Source organism: Poromitra crassiceps (genome assembly GCF_964638095.1).
Source record: "Poromitra crassiceps genome assembly, chromosome: 11".
Taxonomy (NCBI): Eukaryota; Metazoa; Chordata; class Actinopteri; order Beryciformes; family Melamphaidae; genus Poromitra; species Poromitra crassiceps.
In genome coordinates this window covers 47747295-47772294 of record NC_139643.1, presented here as the reverse complement: position 1 = coordinate 47772294, position 25000 = coordinate 47747295, and the positions used below count along the sequence as shown (strand labels likewise).

The following is a 25000-nucleotide window of genomic DNA, read 5'->3' as shown; positions in this document are numbered from 1 at the left end:
CTCTGTGTGAGTCAGTTCAGTGTGACATCACAGCAGCACTGGTCCAGACTGAGGGCTGTTTAACTCAGTGTGAGTCAGTTCAGTGTGACATCACAGCAGCACTGGTCCAGACTGAGGGCTGTTTAACTCTGTGTGAGTCAGTTCAGTGTGACATCACAGCAGCACTGGTCCAGACTGAGGGCTGTTTAACTCTGTGTGGCAAAGCAGGTGGGCCTTATTCTTATTGTGAGCGGGCATCTTGGGGTTTGGGTGATCCAGCTCCTTCCCCCATGAGGCAATCGCTCTACACTCTGCTGTGGCCGGAAACCCCCCCCCCCCCACACACACACACACACACACACTCTCTCAGATTGATGAACAAGCACTCTGGCGTACGATCTAACCTTTTACACACGGCCATAAACACACATGCGCACAAACGCTCTCATACGCAAACACGTCCACCCTCGGGGTAATCCAGCCCTAATCCGCCCACCCAATCAAATAGAGAGAGGGAGCGAGGGATGAAGACACGGGGAAATAAGTCATATGTTTTGGAATCCGATGAGACTTTGGTGTCGCACACTTCCCTCCCAGCCTTCAAATCCCCCACGTAACAACCCGGAGGTCTCTCAACCAAACTTGCTGTCTGTTCCAGCTCACCTACTATATAGGCTCATTGGAGACAAGCCAGTGGCGACCGTGCCTACCGGTGGGATCCCCCTGCTTTAGTTTACAGCAGCCAACCAGAGAGGGGTGATACTGTAGGAACTCACTCACACAGAGATCTAGAGCTCAACAGTCATGTGACATTTCTTGCCCCGGAAGTGAGTTTCCCATTCATTTCCTCCATAGACAATTCAAAGAACCTTATATAGAGACACTGCATGAAATAGGCCACGCCCATCACGGGGGAAAAGCTCTGTTCATTTCCACACACCAGCGTCATTTTCCTTGAATTAAACATAGCTAAAAGCTGTTGTGTGGTGGGGCTGCGCAGACAACAAATGTAAAAAAAATCGCCAGTTACAGTTTTTTTGTACTCCTGAGCAAAACAAGGAAGCCATTGAGAATTGGCGAGAAGAAAAATGTGGATCTAGCTGTCAAGGAAGTAAGTTGGAGTGTTCATCTTCCGTATATACGATCTTTTTTGTGCGACACGCAACCATGCACGCGACATAGGAGAAAGCCAGGATTGGAGGGGGGGGGGGGGTTCTGTTTTCCCCCGTCTTGGGCGTGGCTTCTGAATGATGACGCGTTGTTACGCAGTGTCTCTGTAGCGAGTTTTAAGGCTGGAACCAAGCCAACGCGTGGCCTACTGAATCATGAGTGACCATAAAAACATTTCACTTGGAGCAAAAAACTAAAAATAAAGACGGGGGGGAAATCCCAGATGTTATTTTTATTTATTTTTTGCTCCAAGTGAAATGTTTTATGGTCACTCATGATTCAGTAGGTCACGGGTTGGCTTGGTTCCAGGCTTAAAACTCGCTATATAAGGATTTTTCAAAATGTCTATGGAGAAAATGAATGGGATAACTCACTTCCGGCGCAAAAGATGTCACGTGACTGTTGGGCTCTATTAGAGTAGAGCAGAGAGTGGAGGCCGCTGTCTCTTATTCAGCAGCCATTTTGGCCCAGCTTTCACAAGGACACTTGTGTGTCTTGACTGGACCCCTCCCTCATCACCAGCCCCTGCCCCCCCCCCCCCCCCTTCCCATCTCACTTACACTCAGCTGTTGTTCGCTGGCTCTTTCATTGGATTGGACACCCTGCACTCCAGCCATTGTCAGGAGGAGGGAGGATAGAATGGGGTTGTTTGTTGGCATCACACTGACTCGCAGGCAGAGTGATGGGGGGGGTTGTGTTGTGTTGTGTTGCGTTGCGTTGTGTGTATCTTGGAGTGAACGTGGGTCATAGTTGTGGGCAAGGTCTGCATCCACTATCAGTCTCGTTCTCTAAGGCCTGGACATGAGTTATAATATTGCTAAACCAAGAGATAGCCTAACTGTACAATGATGTATTGAGAATGCACTGAAAAATTTGATCACAAAAAAAAAAACATGTGCGGGAATTCAGATCTGCTGCCAAACGTCAATAGGATTCCTTCACTAGTACATTGTGACCATTCGCTTTAATGAAAAACAAGCCTTGCTCATGTCATGCTAATTCCTCATGACCGTGTATAGAGAGACACAGAGGCCCCAAGCCTAACTGACTATACGAATGCAATTAGACAAGATGTGATAAGCTGGTCCCCTCCTGACCGAAAAAAAAAGCAACAGCTACTGTACTCTCGTTCTCTCTGTACCTGCACCGCAATCAGTCTCTGAGCTGGATCATGCTACTGTTCCTCCAATCATATCGTAGGATGGAGTGGCTTCCGAGCCAATCGCCACGCTTTTCTCGACCTCAAACCCCGCCCTCGGCATGACTCCTGGATTCACACCGCTCTACCTGACTCAATGTACTTAGTCTGCGTTCCGGACAACTCGGAACTCGGCATTTTCCGACCTCCTACTGGGAAAAAGTACGCTGGAACGCCACTCGGAAGTCGGAGTTCCTACTTGTAAATTTGGCGGGGGGGGGGGGGGGGATCTCCCTTCACAGAGAATCAGTTGTCTGTCATCACCCAACAGGCCAACAACACACAACAGTGTTGTGCACCTGGGACACTTGGAGGTCGGCGATCGGAAATCTCTGGGGAATTCCGACCTTCGAGTTGTCTGGAATGTCTTTTCACAGAAAAGTAGACACATGATGCCTGTGACAACGTTGTGGATCATTCGTGACTGTCCTCATGTACAAATGGAATGAATCCAAAGATTTTAACAGGAACGAACCATGGCATATATGGATGGGACTTCATCTGGGACTTTAGCAACTGATGGGCCAGTCCTTAGCTTGGCTGTTGTTATGGGAGACTTTTTGGGTTTGGGTGAACAATGTGATAATAAACGATTATTATGTCACCACAGCTCTGTGAGTTGTGCTAAGATATTTAGAGGTTCTGCTGCTCTAAGTTGGTGTGGAAACGGCAAACCTCAGACAGTCTGAAGTTCAGACATAAGGAGAGCAGATCGTATCATATGTAAATATGTCGATGTGTAACAAAAGGAACCAGATTGTGAACGCAAACAAACAAAACAAAAAGAATATGTCTTGATGTGTGGTACTGTAGCATGCATGCCAGCCAGTTAGTCTAGAAACGTTTCTTTTCATTTTTGTCCGTTTGTTTTTTACCTCGGCTTCTGTTTTGATTTGCTTTTTTTATATGTAATAATGTTTTCAATGAAAGATGATTTCCTTAAACCCTGGGTTGTTCCTTCACGGGAAACCTGACGTCAACAGTATTACTGAAGTCTCTCGTGACTGCAAATGTAACTATCTCACATCATCATCGTCGTCGTGGTGGTGGTTGGTGGTGGTTTGTTCATGTTTAGAACCTACAGAGACAAAAAGACTCCACTCTGGTTTAGACTTGAAATAGCAAAGCATGTGAGTCGCCTCGAGCCGTGACATTTATATCATCAACCCGCCGCTCTTACAACAGTCCTGAACTCCATTCGCCTCCTCGTGTTCGATGTGATCGGAGCGTCAGTTGAATATTTTTAGTTCCGAGTAGAGCCCGACCCATACTGGATTTTTGAGGCCGATATTAGGGAGTAAAAAAGATCCGATATCGATTCATCGGCCGATATTCTTATATTATATATACACATTATATTACACAATTTTTTTGCAATGATCCCTCAAAAATCAAACACTTGACAAACATATGAGTTGACATGACTTGAGATAATGGAGGCACGATATTTTACAGCTGATCAATGAACTTTATTGTCCAAAATGACATCAATGCAATGAAACAGTCAACTGAAGTGGGAATTGAATAATTATAAATAACTAGAAATACAAAAACAATATCGGCCAACATATCGGCCGATACCGATATATCGGTTATCGGCCGATAATATCGGTGGACCGATATATCAGTCGGGCTCTGGTTCTGAGGTCACACACTGATGTCATTAGGCTGTTTCACTTATAGCAGCATCAGCATGGCAAACGAGAGGTGAGTGGAGCCTCTTGGCCTCCATGGCTCCATGGCCTCCTCTTGGCCTCACAGGGCAGCCTCACAGGGCCTTTTTGTGATGGCTGTCCGTACGTATAGAAATGATCAAATTAGTGGCGATCAATAGCCTCCCTCATCAATGCGCCAGATGGTGACACAATGAGGCCATTGTACGCAGCATGTTTGTCCCAGGCGGCTCCTCCGCTCCAGCCTGCATCCTCATTGATCGTAGCTTTTAGCCTCTGATGCAAAAAAAAAAGGCTTGTTTCCTTCACAATGTTTTACAGCTTCACGCTCGTCACGGGGGTTACGGTCGTCTTACATTTTGCTCTGTGCTGCGTGTCAAACGCCGGACAGTGTTAATATAGAGATAAATACACACCTCGCCCGTCCGTGCGTGACCCATCCGATCACTGCCTGCTCCCACCTCCATCTGAGTTTCCATGGTTACCGTTGTCAGCCGTCACCGTAACTGTCAGAAGAAAAACGAAGCAGCGCACCACCTTGACTGACTTTTGTAAAGCCACCTCCAGAAGTGTGTGTAGCTCTAAAAGTAATAATACTGCTGTTGGGGAAAACTTGAAGATAAACAAATGTGACCATTTCTTTCTTTCTTTTTTCATGTGTTTTATTATTAAAATTATTATTATTATTATTATTATTGTTATTGTTATTATTGTTATTGTTATTGTTATTATTGTCTTCCTTTTTCATGATGATGATGTTGACTATGTTGATTATTTAATAAAGTATTGAGCTGAAATCCAAATCCTGGAGTATGAATGCAGTTTGTGAGATGACATACTCTAGGGTCATAAATATAACCTTATAGCCTTATATATTCTCTCTCTCTCTCTCTCTCTCTCTCTCTCTCGCTCTCTCTCTCTCTCTCTCTCTTTCATAGACAGTGGTGTATTGTGGTGCCTGGAAAAGTGGTTATAATCTTAATTTATGCCCCCAATCTTTTTTAAAGTGGCTGGTCGAGCAAAGGGTAAGCACCCTTGATGACCACATGGCTCTGACATAGCCTAGGTAAACCCAGCCCCCACGTGACCTGCTCTCTCAGTTCCCAGTCACTAGTGACTGAGAGCAGGTCTGAGAGCAGGTCACGTGGGGGCTGGGTTTACCCAGGCTAGCTCTGACATAGCTCCTTATCACAAGGATGCAAGTTAGGAGATGGGCGTCACCTTTATGGCGTTAACATCTTTAACAAAACCAGGAATATGCTTACTTTAGCTTTATTATTTTGTACAGATTGAGTCAACTGAACTCTGCTGGTCTGTCTTGTCTAATGTGTGACTCCATTTGGCTCTGTTAAACAGATCAGTGCATGTAGTCGGAGGTTAGCAGTCTATTCACCTGATGTTCCAACACAGGGTTCAGCCAGTTACTTCCTATTGTGTTGACACTTCCTGTGACAGTAGGACTAGTGACCAGGTAAAAGTGTTTTGAACAGGAAGTCATGACACAACTGGGTAAAGTGGGCGGGGCTACATAAGGTGAATAGGCTGAGGGGATTTAGAAAAAAAAACACGATTTCAGACGGCAGCCCGTCTTTATTGTCACACGAACACTACAACACATGCATGCGGCCACAACACACACTCATGCTGACGGTGGCTGGTGAAATATGTCCTCTGCATTTGACCCATCCAGGCTTGTCCTTTCCTCCAGGGGGCAGGCCGGGAGCAGTGGTCGCTATTTCTTTCCAGCGCCCGGGGACCTTCATTGGACCATCATTGGACCAACTTCAGATGTTGTCGTCACTGGTCGGATGACGAAGTGGGTATACTCAATGCAGACTGAAACATGAGTGGGTATACTCCGTATACTGTATCTGCGTATACCCTGCACTACACCAGTGGTTCTCAACCTGGGGGTCGGGAGCCCCCAGGGGGCCGCAAGATTATTTTGGGGGGGACGCGGGATGATTGCCCCCCAAAAAAGAAAACAGAAAAGATTTTATTCCCATGATTTAATTTCCCATACCAATGATTTAAGTATTGTATATAAAGCTATATAAACTATAAACTGTATAAAAAATATTTCAGTGAGTGTGTGAATGCGTGCGTGTGCACTATAAGTCGTTTGGTTGGGCAGCGGCGGGAGGGGGCTCACGAAGCCCACCCTAAAGGTTTTTGGGGGTCGCGGCTCAAAAAGGTTGAGAACCACTGCACTACACCACTGTTCAAACACGAGCACGCACACGCACACGCACACACACACACAAACATGCAGTCATCACACCCTATAGGCAGCCGCCTGCGCTTTAGCATCTGCCAGGTTCACGCTAGCTAAAACAGCTTTAGTTTCCCCCCCGGTACACATGATAAACACTCTCTGCCTCCCCCCCGGACCGGTACACATGATGATAAACGCTCTCTGCCTGCAAACCTTAAGGCGGGCAGTCAATTCCATGCAGCACATAAAATAGCTTAATGCGCAGTCACACAATGGCCCTGCAGCGCAGATGGCCTTTTGGCTTTCTGTCAGAGGGCTTCAAGTGCTCCATCTGAGCATGATGCAGTCAATCACCGGCCAAAGCACCGAGCCACGCCCACTGCACCGCTGAGCTACGCCCACTGCACCGAGCCACGCCCACCGCACGGCACCACCACCACAGGTGGGATTTGCTGCGATGTCGCCTCTATTTGAGTCTCTATCCCAGTGGTCCTCCTCACACTTCTTCACGTCAAGGACGCAAACTGACACTTTAGTGTCGCTGGATCCCCCCCATCTGATAAGCTTTTGTCAGAGGGTCCCCCCATTTTAGCTTTTGTGGCCCTGTCATGCAAGAGCCTGGTGTTGGGGTCATTAGCCTGATTGGGTGCACCTGGGCCCAGTGCACTAATTGGGCTCAACATCATTCATCAGTCTCTCTCCCTCCTCACCGATGCACCTTTTGTTCTTTCTGTTCGTTGAAATGATCGATTGAATGCATCACATTTGATCTTCGATCTGAAGGTTGGCTTTCATGGTTATCCAACTGTTTCTCTTCTCAGCCTTTCTCTTCTCCATCTCTTTATGTCATCAAGCCTTTCATCATCGATGTCATAAGTGGCAATGTCACCGTGATTCACCCGGGCAATTGTGATGTCATCGGTGATGATGTCATCATCAGTGATGTCATTCGAGCAATTGTCATGTCATCGTGATGTCAGTGATGTTACTCGAGCAAGCGGCAGCAGCAGTCTCTCCTTTGGCCATCATGTAGGTGTCGAGCTGGGTGTCTAGGTGGTCTTTGGTTCCGGACATGTAGGTGTCCAGCTGGTTGTCCAGCTGCTCGCGTGTCACCACGGGCAGGCCGGCTTCTCTGCCCCGCCCGCCGCCGCGACCTCCCCGCCCCGCGAAGCTGCCACGCCAAAGCAGCCCCCCGCCATCTCCGGCTGCTCCTCCGTGGAGCAGCGCTCTTCGTGGCGGAGCTCCTCCTCCTCCTCCTCGGGCGGCGTGTCCTCCTCCTCTCTGGCGGCCTCTCCACCGCATCCCTCCTCTCATTGGTTCTCTGAAGCCTCCTGTGGTCACGGCCCGCATCCCTCCTCTCATTGGTTCTCTGAAGCCTCCCGTGGTCACGGCCCGCATCCCTCCTCCTCTGCCTCCGGGGGCTCCTCTGTGCATCAGAGCCCCTACCGGCCAGCCCAGCCTGGCCTGGATGTTGGTGCTCTTCTCCAGACGCTGCTTCACGCTCTGCTTGTGAAGATGCCGAGCTGCCTCCTCCACCGCACGATTCTCCATCTGCCGGGCCAGCCGACGGTTGTGGCTGCTGGCCCGGTGCTGCTGCCGCATGGTGACGCGCACGTTCACCGCAGGCGGCTGCTGGTTCCTCCTCGTGTTCGTGAAGCGCTCGTTCAGGGACACTTTGCTGTTTTGTTTCCTCGCAAGTTTTCTGGAAGCAGTAGCGCTCATTGTGACTCGCGTCCTTTTGCAAACTCAATGACCGTCGCTGTTGGTGCAGTCTACTCCCACCACTTATAGCCTCAGCGAGATGATTTATGACATCACTGATGATGTCACAATGTCTATGACACCATTAGCCTAAGGTCTGTGACATCATCAGGGATTTTTTCATCAGTGATCATCAGTGATGACTGATGATGTCAATTTAGGACATCACTGATGATGTCACAGTGTCTTCTTCTTCTTCTTCTTCTGTGGTGTTTTACTGCCCTTATGTTGCATTACCGCCTCCCATACCCCACCGGCTTTCCACCCCACAGACATGGCTAATTGTGTCTGTAGGAACGTCTGACCAAGCTGGAAGTACTGCTGCCGGGAAATTAACCCGGGTCTCCGTGGTCATATGGGAGTGCTTTTACCTCCACACTACCCAGACACCCCCATGTCACTGTGTCTATGAAGTCATTAGCATGGGGTTGTGCATTTGAGCATTCAAAAATTCTGATTCCAAATCGAATCGAAACTCCAATTGAAAAGGAATCCATGATGTCACCATCAGTGATGTCACTGATGATTGTGGAGGGCCATGTGGGACATAGTGACATTGTGACATCATCAGTAACATCACTCGAGCAATTGTGACGTCATCACATCTATGACATCATCAGTGATGTCACTCGAGCACTCGATGATGGTCACATCACGACATCAGTGATGTGAAGTTGGGCAGTGCGCTGAGAGATGTCACTCGAGCAATTGTGATGTCATCAGTGAGTGATGTCATCAGTGATGCGAAGTTGAGCAATTGTGCACTGCGCATGCCAATCGAGCAGGCGAGGCCACGCAGCAGCTGAGCTGCGTATGCGAGCCCGCCCAGCGGTCGGGCTACAGGGTGGGCGAGGCCGTGCAGCGGGCGAGCCTAGGGATCGAGCGCGCTGTAGCATGCAAGATTAGTAATCTCAGATGACTGTAAAATGCAAATAAACATCCACAGAAATAACCTCCTCCACAATCCCCCTCCCTCTGCCCTCTTGTCTTGTTTGGACAACAAATTGTGTTTATTGGCAAACAAACTAAATTGTGAAACTCATTCAAACTCTGACTCTCAGATCTCAGATCTCACTGGTGCGATGGAGCCAGCTCCTCCTGCTTCTCAGAAGCTTTGCTTTGACAGACAAAAACAAATCCAAAATGCTAATGTCACTACAGCTGCACGGGGAACTCAAGCCAAGGGCAAAGCATGGCTTTACACCACAAACATCTCATCCACAGCCTCAGCGTGATTTCTCTGAGCCAAATGAAGCCGTCCAGAGGCCTTGAGACTTCTCTGTGCTAATCTGTCGTCTCTCTTCTGCTGTGACCATCAGCTGCTGAGTGAAGAAACTGAAGCCTGCTGCTTTCCTCCAGTGGTCTTCTGATCCCATGAGACAGCTCCACCGGTCAGATGAATCAATCATCGACACAGTGTTAGCCCATCACATTCGATTAGAAACGGAGATGGATATTTTTTTTAAACTGCGTTGTTTTATGTATGATCTGATCTGTCGATGAAAATATAAATTCCAAGCTTATCCACCATTGATTATTGAGGGTTTTTCTGTTTGAAACAATAGAAATGTCCTAACTAGATGAACAGGAGGTGAAGTGTAATTCTCAGGTCAAACAAGGACATTTTGGATTCAGCAAAGCAGAATCTTTTTCACAGTCGAGACCTTTTTTTTTTTTACAAACTGCTTTACTTTAACGGCAACTCTTCCAGCCACAGTAGCGACAATTATTTTCCATCTATCATAATTCTCTGACAGCTCGTCAGCAGTCACGATATCCTTCTCTGGGTGACAGGCCTGTGTTCAACTCTGAATGAAAAGCACTCTTGCGTTGTTGGTGTGGCACAAATTCAGCGGTCATGTTGACACAATGTAAATCAATGCTGAATGGTTTTCTGCATTGATTGTTTTAATTTTGTTTGTGGTTGTTGATGGAGTTCTTGGGTTCCTCCTGCAGTGCGGTATAAATAGGATTCTTCTCATTCCAATCGAATTCATCAGGACTGGCAATTGTTGATGCAATCGCTTAAAAGAGGCGTGCAATTCCATGACAAAAAGACTGGCACCTGTTCCGGCCTCTCTCTCTAGAGATTAGCGGTGAGCCCTGCAGTGAGGATTTGGTAATGAGTTGGAGAGGATTTCCTACCAGGAATATAAATGTGTCCCAGAGCCGCTGTGTTCCGCCCCTAAATCCTCCCACTGTTTTGGTGACTGAGCTCTGCTGCTGCAGCAGCCAGGTTTCCCACCATGTCGGCCTGAGCGAGGGGAGCTCACATGCAGGGATTACAGTAATACCAAGGGGGAGATTGCTTTTTACTCAGCGTTGCGGGTAACTCATTACCAAAAGTAATATATTACATGTCATATATTACTTTTAGCAGCAACTCAGTAATATAACTTATTACAATAGGATTTCAGTAATATTATACCAGTTACTTTGTCAAGTAACACAAGTTACAAATTTAGTTACTTTTTTTTTTTTTTAATCAAAGCACATATTTAAATAAAGAGATAATCATTTCTTAATCAAATTGTGTGTTTTTATGCAAATAACCACTATAGATGGACTTCAGACGGTATAAATTCTTTTTGGGGCTGGTTCCGGGGCGGCGATGTCATTCTGCTACTGCAGTTATTTTGGTGAAAGTAATGCAAAAGCAGTGCAATAAGTAATGAGTTACTCTACACAGACAGTAATATTGTCAAGTAACATTACTTTCAAATGAAAGTAACTAGTAATAGTAGTATATTACATTTTGAAAGTAACTTGCCCAACACTGTTTTTACTTGGGTTGCTCTGAACCAGTAGCGTAGCCAGACTTGGCTCATTGGGTGTGCCACAGAAAGCCAGGGTATGCCAGGGGGCGGACCATTTGGTGGCGGCCGTAAGGCCGCCGCCCAAAAAAATGTTGGTCTTTTCAAACCAGATTTAGAGGAATATTTGTGTTGTTTGCTCCTTTTCACACTCATTATTAGCAGGTAGAAGCAGTCAATTAAATTGTATTTTTTGGCAACATGTAAAACCACTTTGTTTAGTATCTCAAAAAAGTCTCACCTACTTTTTCCAATGAGTGTTCTAGTCGGGAAAGAACGCAAATTTGGTTGGCATGAAGGTTCGTCTACTGCAGAGAGATCTGTAGCGTTCTCAGTGTCCTCTGGCTCTGCACAAACCTCCAGTGTGTTGTTGGCTGCGTTCCCCGCTGTTAACGTCATTGTTTCGGCTGCAACGAGTCATCTTCTTCCTCGTCGTCAAAGCGACGTTTCTTGCCTTTGCCGAAAAAGCTTAAAAGCGAGCTTTGTTTCATGTCTTCTTGATTTGCGCTGCTGCTGCTGCTACAGCTGTGCGTGCATTTGTTTACTTTACGTGGACGACAGCTTAACTATTCCCATGATGCTCTGGGGCACATAGGTCAGCGGAGCGTGATTTCTATTCGCACATAGGATAAGTTGGACACAGTGCATGACAGCGTTGATGTGTTTTGCAGACAAAACAAAAAACCTTTTTTACCCCATTTTTTTTGGGTGTGCCAGCGGCCTGTCTGGGTGGCATTGGCACACCCTAGCACACCCGTGGCTACGCGCCTGCTCTGAACCAACATGCCATCAGCTTGACTGCCTATACTAATCAGGAAATATTTGACCAACCGCTGGCTGTTGTGAAAGCTCTCAAACTCGCTTCTTTGTTTTGCCTTTTTTTTTTTATCAGCGTAACAGTTACAGTAACTATAACTCCAGCATGTGACCTCATGATGGGTATTTTATACTCTGTGTTTATTGGTCTGAGAACATTCTGGAGGTTTAATGGGGCTTCGGAGTGCAGACAGACTGATAGCTCGTCACAGATTTGGATGTCCCCGACGCTCCCCTTGGGCTCTTCTGGAGTCCCCCCTGGCACTGTCCTCAGCCCACTACTCTCTTCTGGAGTCCCCCCTGGCACTGTCCTCAGCCCACTACTCTCTTCTGGAGTCCCCCCTGGCACTGTCCGCAGCCCACTACTCTCTTCTGGAGTCCCCCCTGGCACTGTCCTCAGCCCACTACTCTCTTCTGGAGTCCCCCCTGGCACTGTCCTCAGCCCACTACTCTCTTCTGGAGTCCCCCCTGGCACTGTCCTCAGCCCACTACTCTCTTCTGGAGGCCCCCCTGGCACTGTCCTCAGCCCACTACTCTCTTCTGGAGGCCCCCCTGGCACTGAAGCATCTTTCCTGCAGTCAGAACTTGCCGGCAGACTACCGCTGCTTTATCAAGGTCCCAAACCTAAACTGTACCATGAACCATAAAGCATCTCACTTAACTGTAGAGACTGACCCTGATATTATTATTATTGTTTTATTTAATCTCAGGTGCAGTAGGATCCTTATTTCTCAACAGTTTGAGAAAATGCTTTATTCATAACCTTGGTGGTGAAGCTATTCCAGACTCGCATACAAAATTGATAAATGTTTCATAATACTGGATGTAGATTATATTACAGTACATCGAAGCCAATTAGATCAAGGATGAAATCCTTTCAGAGCATAATAGACCCTTTTTGCGGGGGACATTTTGTGTCAAAAAGGCGGGGTCAACACAGGTGCAAGAGAAACAGTAATGAGGGTTTCCAACTTCCATGATTGGAAGGTGGAAACACTCAGTACTGTTTCTCTTGCACCTGTGTTTACCCTGCCTTTTTTGTTTTACACAAAATGGCCCCCGTGAAAAGGGTCTATACTGTACATCAAATTCCATGATGGTGCATGCCTGTGTCAGAGAATATAGTTGCATGATACGATATAAGAACCCAATTTTGTCCCTGATTTATCAAGCCGACACAGATGTTTTGTGGTGAGAAATGTCCCAACAGAGACAGAGATATCTGTGATATTGGTTGTGAGACATAACTTGAATTGATGTTTTCTATATATACCCCCTCTTAGAAGAAGCAGGGAGGCCCTTGCTGCGTCCCGTAGGGCTGATAAAAGGCAGGGAGCAGCAGCAGCAGAGGGGACACGGAGCAGCACAATAGTAGCCCGCGACACCGGGTGATTTGTGGCCCCGAGTGGACAGGAGCAGGCTGGAGAAGACACACCCACAGTGCTGCAGCAGCCATCTGCAGCACTGCCTTCTCATCCCCTCTCCTCTGTCCTGCTCACTCCATCCTTTTCTTCACCAGGACGGACGTCCCTGGCCTCCGCTGTCCCCCTGCCCCCCGGACACTGACCTCCGGCTCTGGCCGGTGCCATATGGTTCGTCTCTGCTGTCCTCTCGCTTAAGCATTGTGAAGAGATTATAAATGGCATTTAAAAACAACACAAAAAAACTTTTTTTACAATACGGGCCTCTGCAGACCAGACGGACGCATTGTGCCGCACAAAGTAAGCTGTTTTGGCTGCGGTTCTATTCCAGCCTTAGTTTTATGGCAGACATCTGCTGCTGCTTGATAATGGCAGAGGTAATATATCTGTTGAAAAAAATAATCTCTATATAAGCCTCCCCACATTTAGGTTTTATTGTGGCATTGAGTTAATTTGTTCATGCGTCGGCAGTTCTGTGAAAAAATATATATTGAGAGACGAAAATTCAACAAGCACAAGCAATATATCAATATTAGATCCATATCATTATATGAGACGAGATATCGTCTTAGATTTATAGGATATCATAATATTGTGATATGGCATATTTTCTGAACTTTCAAGACTGTTCTAGCGGTTTTATTTGCCTTTACCCACTTAGTCATTATAGCCACATTAGCTTACTGTGATGATTATCAAGAAAATCGCATGGTGTAAATATGTTGTGAAAGCACAGTCAGAGAAGGAAACCCTGTCTTTGCATTTTCATTTGATCACAGTCTTTGTTTTAATAAAAGTGCTTGTGATATCTTACATGTGGCTTTGACTCACAACTGCATATTCATAGAATATACCGAGATATGATTTTTGGCCCATATTGCCCAGCCCTACCCAAAATACACTTCTGTGTGTTTGTGTGTGTGTGTGTGTGTGTGTGTGTGTGTGAGTGTGTGTGTCTGTGTGTGTGTGTTAAGCATGGGACAGATCAGTGATAACGCACAGTGACAGAGAGAGGCAGCCTGAAGGCCACTGTGCTGCTGCTAAATGTGCACCTCAGACCTGCTGTGCTCTCTGCTCTCGTTTTAATCACACTCACAGAACAAAGCACACATGTAAGCATCATGTGCGAGTCTCACATACACAAGCACATAGCATGATGCATCTGATACTGTGCACGTGTTTCAATATCAGGCTGGGATAGAGCAGACCCCCCCCCCCCCTCCAGGGGTCCTCGAGCGGGTTCCAGGGGGTCCCCAGCAAAAGGGTCATCATTGATTCCAACCATAAGAAACACATTGACAGAATGTATGACTATTTTGGTCATGGGTTTCATACACTTTCTGTAATAAAACATCTAAAAGTGTGATGAGCCTCACACTCTCCTGGCCCTGTCTAGCAGGAGCCTGGTGTTGGGGTTGTTAGGCTGATTGGGTGCACTTGGGCCTGGTGTACTCATTGGGCTTCAGAAGACCTTCAGTCTGCAGGACTGAGGAGGGACTGGATGGTCTGAGAACTTCAGACTCCCCTCCTATTTTACAACCAGGAAGTAACAAATGAGGGAAGTCATACACCAAAGTAAGAGATGAAGATGGACACTGAGGCCATGTTCACATTACAGGCAAATCCGATTTGCTGCTAAAGTCATTAATCATCATTATCTTGATTGCTTTCCCAAATCTGATTTGGGAGTGTGTCCACACTGCCACAAATCTGATTTGGGCAAGTGTTCAAGTCGGATCTGTGTGTCCAGACCTCCATTATGTGGTTTGGGACAAGTGACACAAATCAGACTTGGAGCGTCCAGACTCATAAAACCAATCTGGATGGAATCATTAATAGGTCATTAAAGTTCACAAATCAGATTTGGCCTCCTAGTCTGAACATGGCCTGAGAGGCTCCAACCTCTTTCATATTTCCTATCTTTAATCTTCCCTCTTTGGAGAACACTTTCATCACTGTTATGAGGTGGGCTTCATTGTGGTCTACAGCTACATTGTAACACACTGTTCATGTGGCAAAGCGTTGGAAAGAAATTACCAACCACGCACAGAGAATGTGCTAAAGTACATTTTGAATAATTTATTTTATTCTACTTTCTTGTTTTTCTTTCCCTTCTTTATTACTTCTGACAAGCAATAATTGCAGTTTGGCCCTTTGTAGGCAGCAGTGTGAGACAACGCATAAAAATAGTTTGCATTTTGCATAGACAGTGAAATCATTCTGCTGGATGTACAAAAATATATCTTAATTTGGGTTGGCTTGGTTGTATTCATCTTCTGTGTTATAGACGGTTTTAATTTGACAACAAAAACATTCTAAATTGAACCCCCGCTCACTTCCTGTTGCAGTGTTTGCTATGGACATAAAAGAAAAAAAAACATTCAAGTGCAGGACTGACCATTCTGTGAAAACCGTCTATACAGCTGAGCGGCAAAAACAAAAGTAACGATGTCGAGTGAATATTTCTGCAGTTTGCCGAATGTTGAGAAAAAGGAAGTGCTGTGGGGTTGCGCTCTGGTGAAAACCGTCTATAGAATATTTCGTTATCAAAAAGTGCTTTCATTCATTCATTCATTTTGAAAAAATGTTAAACAGTCATCATATGTAACAGCCAAAATCATATGTAGCCTAAAGGCAAATACAATATCATATAATAAATATTATTGGACCCGTAAAATAAAATTATTAAGCCTCCTACCCTAATGCCTGGTAATCTCTCAAGTTTGCCTCCAAAACTATTCAGCGCTTTAGTTATTGTCCGGTAAACGTAATATTGAGGCAGCTCAGGATTAAAAAAACAAGCAGACAATGCCAGCAACTCTGCTTTGACATAATACTTTAAAAGCCCAATTTTTGGTGAGACTTTCAAACAATCCTCTCAAAGTAAATTGTTTGGCTCGTAAAGGAAAGCAGGAGTAACAGCTCAGCTGATGTCCTGCCAACTGACAGAGACACCGCTGCCCTCATTTAGCCTACCAGTTGCACAAAGCACCTTAAGTTAAGATTTTCCTTAGAGTCCGATTTAAGGTGTCCATAAAATAGAATCGGTTGCACAAAACACCCTTAAAATGTTTAACCATAAGGAGAAGATTTCAGGGTGTTTTGTGCAACCGATTTTATTTTATGGACACCTTAAATCGGACTCTAAGGAAAATCTTAACTTAAGGTGCTTTGTGCAACCGGCCCCTGAACCTCACTGGGACTATTTGACATTATTTATACATCATGTTTGGAGCGGGGCTGTTTTCAGAAAAGCTTGACTAGGAGGTGCAGAAGTCACTGGATGAGGCCTTTTAACCGTCTGATTCCCCGGAGTAGCTCCTGGATGCTCCAGCGAGAGGACCACCAGTCCCCCCACGCCTGAGGTGCAGTGGTACGGTCCGGGGCTATGAGGTAAGGCTGTTGGTGGTCGTTGGACGGATGGAGTGTCTTAGTTAGTGGGCAGCAGCAGGATGAAACCGTCTCGGCTCTTCTTGAAGTCTGCGTTGGTCTGGCCGGCCTTGGTCTCCACTGTCACACTCTTGACTTTACCCCGCATGTGCAGCTGGACGGCTGAACCGCTGAATACCTTCACTGTAAATTCGACTTTCTTGACTCTGGAGGACACACACACACACACACACACACACACACACACACACACACACACACACACACACACACACACTTCTGGATTACTATACTTGTGAGGAACTTCAGTGACAACATTCATTCCCAAGCCCTTAGATTCCCGGCCTACTATCAACACGAGGGTCGCAGGTTCACGCCCCCGTGTTACCTCCGGCTTGGTCGGGTGTACTGTCCATACAGGCACGATTGGCTGTGTCTGTGGCTGTGGGAAGCCAGAATGAGGGTATGTGTCCCGGTCGCTGCACTAGCGCCGCCTCTGGTCGGTCAAAGGCGCCTGTTTGGGGCAGAAGGGAACTGGTGGGAATATAGCGCGATCCTCCCACGTGCTACGGTGAAGCTCCCCACCGGTGTCCACACCGAATGCAATTTCGCGCGGCAAGATTACATACAATGTCAACGCAGATGCCGTTTTGCCCCGGGTAGCGCGAATGAGGCGAAATCTCGCAGCGCGAATGAAGCAAAATTCACACACACACACACACACACACACACACACACACACACACACACACACACACACACCCACACACACTCCCTGTCTGCCTGGCTGCTGCTGAAGATGTGATCAGACCCAGCCCTCTGGGTTGGTTCCTGCAGCCTCAGCCCGGCCGCGGCGACCCGACACAAAGAGCATTCTATCTGCCTACGTCTTCATCTGAAGCCCGGCGGGACTGAGAGTTCATGCTTCTTGTTCCCGTACATCTCTCTATTATTGATGTCTTTCTATTTTGTGTGTGTGACACTTTGTTTGAACCTGATGTTGGAAAGCTTTCAAAAGCAGATGCAGGACAATCACTGGAAACACAGCCAAGCAGCTATTTATGAGTGTCTTTGAATTAAGAGGCTGGCATTTTTTCGGGAGTCCCGTCAAGAGGATTCCCCTAGGATTTCCCCGGGAGTATTTTTGTGGGAGTGGGAGTGGGAGTGGGATGGGAGTGGGACGGGAGTGGGATGGGAGTGGGATGGGAGTGGGGTGAAAAACCACTCCCGCGTCACCCTCTACTTTGATTTGTTGGTGTACTATATTATGCAACTGGCTGGAATAAGACCTCTGGATTTGGGTGAGAGAACTCAAGCTACTGTATCAATTAAAGGGGTTTAGACTCATAACTAGCATTTCCTGTACAGGAAGTGGGTCTATGGCTCATTTCCACCACATTTTACAGCCCTGCACAGCTCGTCACCACTCGGCTCTACTCGTTTCGGCCCGATGGATGTTCTGCTTCAACCGCCGATCATCTGCCCCCGCCCACCCCCGCCCACAACTGGTCATCATAGCGACCGCATATCTGTCCTCCGCCTATAGCCGAAGTAGGCTATAACATAACGTTAAAATTAAATCCATCCACAGAACTTTTAAACTGTTTATGAAATACTGGTGCCTCTAAATGACCTACATGGGCAAATGTGACAATCGGCCAGGAGAATGGATATCACTTTGTTGTTAGTCAAACTCACATGCATGCGCTGCGCGAGGGACGGGGGTTGCGCTACAGAGTGAAGCCTCTACCCCGGCGGCCTCTCACCAGGCAAGACCGCGGCTTCACCAAAGCCCCGCCTGCGGCCTAGCGGAGCCGACGCTGCACTCAACTTCAAGGGCAGCGGACTTTTTCTCTCTCAAAACAATTGAAACCACCGCCACCGATTTTATTTCACCAGAGGCGAAGGCAGCAACACAAAAGACTGATGGAAATAACAGAAGAGAAGGTAAGCCCCACTAAACTGGTATGCAGCATTGCATTGACAGTCAGTAGATAGACAGAGTAAACACCATTCTGAGTCCACACTATAGTCGCCCCACACTCACAGAGAACACACTATAGTCACCCCACACTCACAGAGTTCACACTATAGTCACCCCACACTATAGTCACCCCACACTCAGAGTTCACACTATAGTCACCCCACACTCACAGAGTTCACACTATAGTCACCCCACACTCACAGAGCTCACACTATAGTCACCCCACACTCACAGAGTTCACACTATAGTCACCCCACACTCACAGAGCTCACACTATAGTCACCCCACACTCACAGAGTTCACACTATAGTCACCCCACACTCACAGAGCTCACACTATAGTCACCCCACACTCACAGAGCTCACACTATAGTCACCCCACACTCAGAGTTCACACTATAGTCACCCCACACTCACAGAGCTGCGTGTTGTTCATCCTAAGCCACTGTGACAGGTGTAGCCTTGGTCTCCTACACGCGCCCCCTCGTCCACCACCACCAACCCCCAGCTCCCTCAGCCAGCTGTCCTGGCCAGATCGAGACAACTGGGCCCAGGCAGAAACCCACTGACCTTCCCAGGGTTTTGCTCCACATGTGATACTTACTGATCTCCTCAACACTGACTATCAAACAAAGTGAAACCCAACCCGGCGCAGAGCAGAGCGTGCCCAGACTAAGCCTCTGGCCATGCCTGAGGACAGTGGCTGATAGGTGCTGAGTAGCCTGTGGCGCAGCAGTGTGCTGTGCTGTGCTGTGCTTGCTGCTGGTGCTGCGTGTGGAAAGCCAAAAACCAGAGCGGTTAACACTGACCCACAAGTCTCATTGACCTCATTCACAGCAGCTTGTCTGAACTATACGTTGGCTACCTACAGTCTATGTCTGTACACTGTTGTGTACCAAGATATAGCCTGCCCCACACACGTTTCACAGATGCACACTGAAAAAGAAATGTATGTCAAGAATCTGGAGGGCTATAGGTTCACATTTGGATCATTACCGGAATCTAGCCTGGTAGCTAGCTACTGTAGCTAACTAACTCATTTCCCTGCTAAATTAAAGCAGTCTTGTAGTTGCTGCGACTGCTCGCTGGTAGAGTTTCCTGCCCCAAGTGTGATGTAAGTTCAAAATGGCCACCGTGGAAATCGGGTCAATGGCACACACACACACCTGTTGTTACCAGCTGCGACAGCGTGTGTCTGGTATCGTTTTCACGTTGTGAGCCTGTGTGAGTGTGTGTGTGTGTGTGTGTGTGTGTGTGTGTGTGTGTCGTTTAAGATTACTATTTTTGGGTCAGTTTTTTTTTGCCTTTATTGGATAGGACAGTAGTCAAACAGGAAAGGAACACGGGTCGGATTCGAACGCGGGTCGTCCACGCGAAGACAGCAAGTCACATGCACGACGCCGTCACGATACGTTACAGGTGGGTATAGTTCAGTCACGATACGTTACAGGTGGGTATAGTTCAGTCACGATGCGTTACAGGTGGGTATAGTTCAGTCACGATACGTTACAGGTGGGTATAGTTCAGTCACGATACGTTACAGGTGGGTATAGTTCAGTCACGATACGTTACAGGTGGGTATAGTTCAGTCACGATACGTTACAGGTGGGTATAGTTCAGTCACGATACGTTACAGGTGGGTATAGTTCAGTCACGATACGTTATAGGTGGGTATAGTTCAGTCACGATGCGTTACAGGTGGGTATAGTTCAGTCACGATACGTTACAGGTGGGTATAGTTCAGTCACGATACGTTACAGGTGGGTATAGTTCAGTCACGATACGTTACAGGTGGGTATAGTTCAGTCACGATACGTTACAGGTGGGTATAGTTCAGTCACGATACGTTACAGGTGGGCATAGTTCAGTCACGATACGTTACAGGTGGGTATAGTTCAGTCACGATACGTTACAGGTGGGTATAGTTCGCATCACAATGAAGACCGAGTTTTAGTGTGGTCTTTATGTCCCCGGCCACATTTGTTTTGTCTTGTGGCTTGATCTTCTCTGAGGGCACGTTTGTGACCGTGCATTGTGTGTGTGTGTGTGTGTGTGTGTGTGTGTGTGTGTGTGTGTGTGTGTGTGTGTGTGTGTATGTGCAGTACACAGGTCTTGCCAACCGGCCCTCATGCCGCAGCCGAATAATTCATGGCCGTGGAGACGACGGCGCCGACAGAACTGGGGCGAAAGCAACAGCAATTCCTGGAGGAGCCCGTGTGGACCTCCTGTCTCCATCCTCCCTCCACCGCCTCTAGGTCACTTTCCTAACCTATAAAATACTCCTCCTTTCCTAACCTATAAAAACACTCCTCATCCTTTGGGCTTTTCTCTCTCTCGCCTTCCTCCCCGTGTCGTCTCCTCAGTGCTGCTGCACGGAGCTAATCCAATGTGACCGTATGCCTCCGGTGTCTTCATTACGGAGAATTATGGGCCGTTTTATGTGCAGCTGAGCTTGGATGTGTGCTGAGGTTCTGTTACTGATGCTCAGAGGCTGACGCCACACTGTGTTACTGATGCGCTCAGAGCGGGCCGGCGCTGCTGGGCCCATTCTGTGGAAATCAAATCAGCAGCCGGGCCTGTGCAGAATCGCTCCCAGGGAATAATGTGCCACTGCAGATAAAAGATGTTTTGCCCTGACACCATGGCTTTGTTTGTTTGTTTGTTGGTTTTCCAGCCGCTGGCTGCAGTTTCCCTTCTGATAAACTGAAGCGTGTGTGTCTGTACACGCTCCTCTTTCTATTCTCTGCCCGAACCCGAGACCAGCCTGGGTCAGAATTTCCTCGGCCGGGCCCGTGGTCAGATATAATACATTTTTTAAATATAATTGGGGTAATATTTGGTGTGATAATCACAATGTTATAACATTAAACCATACGTATTCATAAGACTGAACAGACAACAAGGTTATAGTTTAGATCAGAAGTGCCCAGAAGTGTTTTTATTATTATTTTTTAATGCATAAACTAAATTCCACTCATGCATACCTAACTCAGTATCTACAGTATTTAACATTATAACATTAAATAATGTTAAAGAAATCATATAATACTGTTAAAATGTGCTAAATATGTACTCGGGGGGGGGGGGGGGAGGGGAAAAGAAGTAGCTCGTAACTACTTTTATTTTCTGCAGTGTTTTCGTTCCCCCATAGAAATGCAGCAGTAGGCAGCCTAACCTCGCCAGTCGCTACGAGCTAGAGAAACAATAAGTAGCATGGACATACCAAACAAAGTACTCAAAGAAGTACTATGATATTTTCCTGGAGTTCAGCACTTTGGTTCTTACATTCCGCCCATAGCCGGAAGTCACGGAACAAGGTTTTTGCGCTCAGACTAGTTCCATAATACGCACAAAGGTACGGGGGCGTGTTACCTCCAACGCAAGAGGTGCGCGACAAAGCGGGTATAGTACGAATTGGGAAGGAGAACGGGCTGCAAAAATGTCAGAGAGGTGAAAGAGAAGCTTTCGATTCACTTCATCACTCTGCCCTCTTTTCCTCCTCCATCCTTCACAACAATTCCTTAGACAAACCGTGGCACCTCCCCTCCTCCACCCTCTCTCTCCATGGCACCTCCCACTTCAATCTCTCTGCTGCCTCTTCCTGTCATCCCCTCCTCCACCCTCTCTCTCCATGGCACCTCCCACATCAATCTCTCTGCTGCCTCTTTCTGTCATCGCCTCCTGCACCCTCTCTCTCCATGGCACCTCCCACTTCAATGCATCTGCTGCCTCTTTCTGTCATCGCCTCCTCCACCCTCTCTCTCCATGGCACCTCCCACTTCAATGCATCTGCTGCCTCTTTCTGTCATCGCCTCCTCCACCCTCTCTCTCCATGGCACCTCCCACTTCAATCTCTCTGCTGCCTCTTTCTGTCATCCCCTCCTCCACCCTCTCTCTCCATGGCACCTCCCACTTCAATGCATCTGCTGCCTCTTTCTGTCATCCCCTCCTCCACCCTCTCTCTCCATGGCACCACCCACTTCAATGCATCTGCTGCCTCTTTCTGTCATCGCCTCCTCCACCCTCTCTCTCCATGGCACCTCCCACTTCAATGCATCTGCTGCCTCTTTCTGTCATCCCCTCCTCCACCCTCTCTCTCCATGGCACCACCCACTTCAATGCATCTGCTGCCTCTTTCTGTCATCGCCTCCTCCACCCTCTCTCTCCATGGCACCTCCCACTTCAATGCATCTGCTGCCTCTTTCTGTCATCCCCTCCTCCACCCTCTCTCTCCATGGCACCACCCACTTCAATGCATCTGCTGCCTCTTTCTGTCATCCCCTCCTCCACCCTCTCTCTCCATGGCACCTCCCACTTCAATGCATCTGCTGCCTCTTTCTGTCATCCCCTCCTCCACCCTCTCTCTCCATGGCACCACCCACTTCAATGCATCTGCTGCCTCTTTCTGTCATCGCCTCCTCCACCCTCTCTCTCCATGGCACCTCCCACTTCAATGCATCTGCTGCCTCTTTCTGTCATCCCCTCCTCCACCCTCTCTCTCCATGCCACCACCCACTTCAATGCATCTGCTGTCTCTTTCTGTCATCCCCTCCTCCACCCTCTCTCTCCATGCCACCACCCACTTCAATGCATCTGCTGCCTCTTTCTGTCATCCCCTCCTCCACCCTCTCTCTCCATGGCACCTCCCACTTCAATGCATCTGCTGCCTCTTCCTGTCATCGCCTCCTCCACCCTCTCTCTCCATGGCACCTCCCACTTCAATCTCTCTGCTGCCTCTTCCTGTCATCCCCTCCTCCACCCTCTCTCTCCATGGCACCTCCCACTTCAATGCATCTGCTGCCTCTTTCTGTCATCCCCTCCTCCACCCTCTCTCTCCATGCCACCACCCACTTCAATGCATCTGCTGCCTCTTTCTGTCATCCCCTCCTCCACCCTCTCTCTCCATGCCACCACCCACTTCAATGCATCTGCTGCCTCTTTCTGTCATCCCCTCCTCCACCCTCTCTCTCCATGGCACCTCCCACTTCAATGCATCTGCCACCCCCTCCTCCACCCTCTCTCTCCATGGCACCTCCCACTTCAATGCATCTGCCACCCCCTCCTCCACCCTCTCTCTCCATGGCACCTCCCACTTCAATGCATCTGCCACCCCCTCCTCCACCCTCTCTCTCCATGGCACCTCCCACTTCAATGCATCTGCCACCCCCTCCTCCACCCTCTCTCTCCATGGCACCTCCCACTTCAATGCATCTGCCACCCCCTCCTCCACCCTCTCTCTCCATGGCACCTCCCACTTCAATGCATCTGCCACCCCCTCCTCCACCCTCTCTCTCCATGGCACCTCCCACTTCAATGCATCTGCCACCCCCTCCTCCACCCTCTCTCTCCATGGCACCTCCCACTTCAATGCATCTGCCACCCCCTCCTCCACCCTCTCTCTCCATGGCACCTCCCACTTCAATGCATCTGCCACCCCCTCCTCCACCCTCTCTCTCCATGGCACCTCCCACTTCAATGCATCTGCCACCCCCTCCTCCACCCTCTCTCTCCATGGCACCTCCCACTTCAATGCATCTGCCACCCCCTCCTCCACCCTCTCTCTCCATGGCACCTCCCACTTCAATGCATCTGCCACCCCCTCCTCCACCCTCTCTCTCCATGGCACCTCCCACTTCAATGCATCTGCCACCCCCTCCTCCACCCTCTCTCTCCATGGCACCACCCACTTCAATGCATCTGCTGCCTCTTTCTGCCACCCCCTCCTCCACCCTCTCTCTCCATGGCACCACCCACTTCAATGCATCTGCTGCCTCTTTCTGCCACCCCCTCCTCCACCCTCTCTCTCCATGGCACCACCCACTTCAATGCATCTGCTGCCTCTTTCTGCCACCCCCTCCTCCACCCTCTCTCTCCGGCGTCTTCAGCTTCAGGTATAATTGGGTCTCAGGAGGGGATCAAACAGCAGGTGTCAAGAGAGTGACAGAGCAGAGCAGAATCAGAGGTCAGAGGTCAGCATCATCTCTACAGTCAGACAGCAGATCCCGACGGGAGAAAAGATGACGGACAAGAGAGGAGGCGGAGGGGTCTAGTTGAGGATGAACATGATGGACACTTATTGTAGAGGAATGCAGGAGTCTGGACAAGGCGAAGTCTTGTGACGGTCGATTACGGAGATGAAAGGAGAACAAAACGTTTCAGCAGGTGTCACTTGTAAAACAGAAGAACAGCCCGCTCTCCACGGACACGTAGAATGTCAACGCTTCTGAAACATGTTGCATATCAACAGTTCTAGATGTGTGTATATCAACAGTGGTCCTCCTAGTGGTCGTAGTACAGTAGTGGTCGTGTACCGTCTGCTATTGAAATAGCACAGTGGAGAGTAAGGCTGAAGGGGTCAGGGGGGAGGATGGGTGGAAGCCTTTGCCTCTGACATGGGAGACCGGGGTTCGTGTCCCTGTTCACGTGTGTTCAAAGTCTACATTTCAACCGTAAGGCAGCATAACATACCCATAACCCATAACATACCCATAACCATAACATAACCATAACCATAACATACCCATACCCATAACCATAACATACCCATACCCATAACATAACATAACCATAACCCTAACCAT

At 48.1% G+C, this 25000-nt stretch overlaps 2 protein-coding genes across 2 annotated transcripts in view; both read right to left on the bottom strand.

The window, feature by feature from the left end:
* Positions 1-3363: 3363 nt before the first annotated feature.
* On the bottom strand, positions 3364-7957 carry LOC310785079 (chromatin target of PRMT1 protein-like; the record flags this gene model as incomplete). The annotated part of the gene is made up of 3 exons (XM_083646068.1): positions 3364-3425; positions 7225-7406; positions 7533-7957. 3 exons carry the CDS (start codon positions 7955-7957, stop codon positions 3364-3366), a joined length of 669 nt encoding a protein of 222 aa, XP_083502194.1.
* An 8519-nt stretch (positions 7958-16476) lies between these two features.
* myo1g (myosin IG) overlaps positions 16477-25000 on the bottom strand; it is a gene marked incomplete at its 3' end in the record, with an annotated part of 19991 nt that continues 11467 nt past the window's right edge. The window contains exons 4-5 of the mRNA XM_083646067.1: positions 18515-18569; positions 16477-16590 (exon numbers count right to left, since the gene is read on the bottom strand). Of these exons, the coding sequence (XP_083502193.1) occupies positions 16477-16590; positions 18515-18569 (169 nt within the window). The remainder of the gene's footprint in view (positions 16591-18514; positions 18570-25000) is intronic.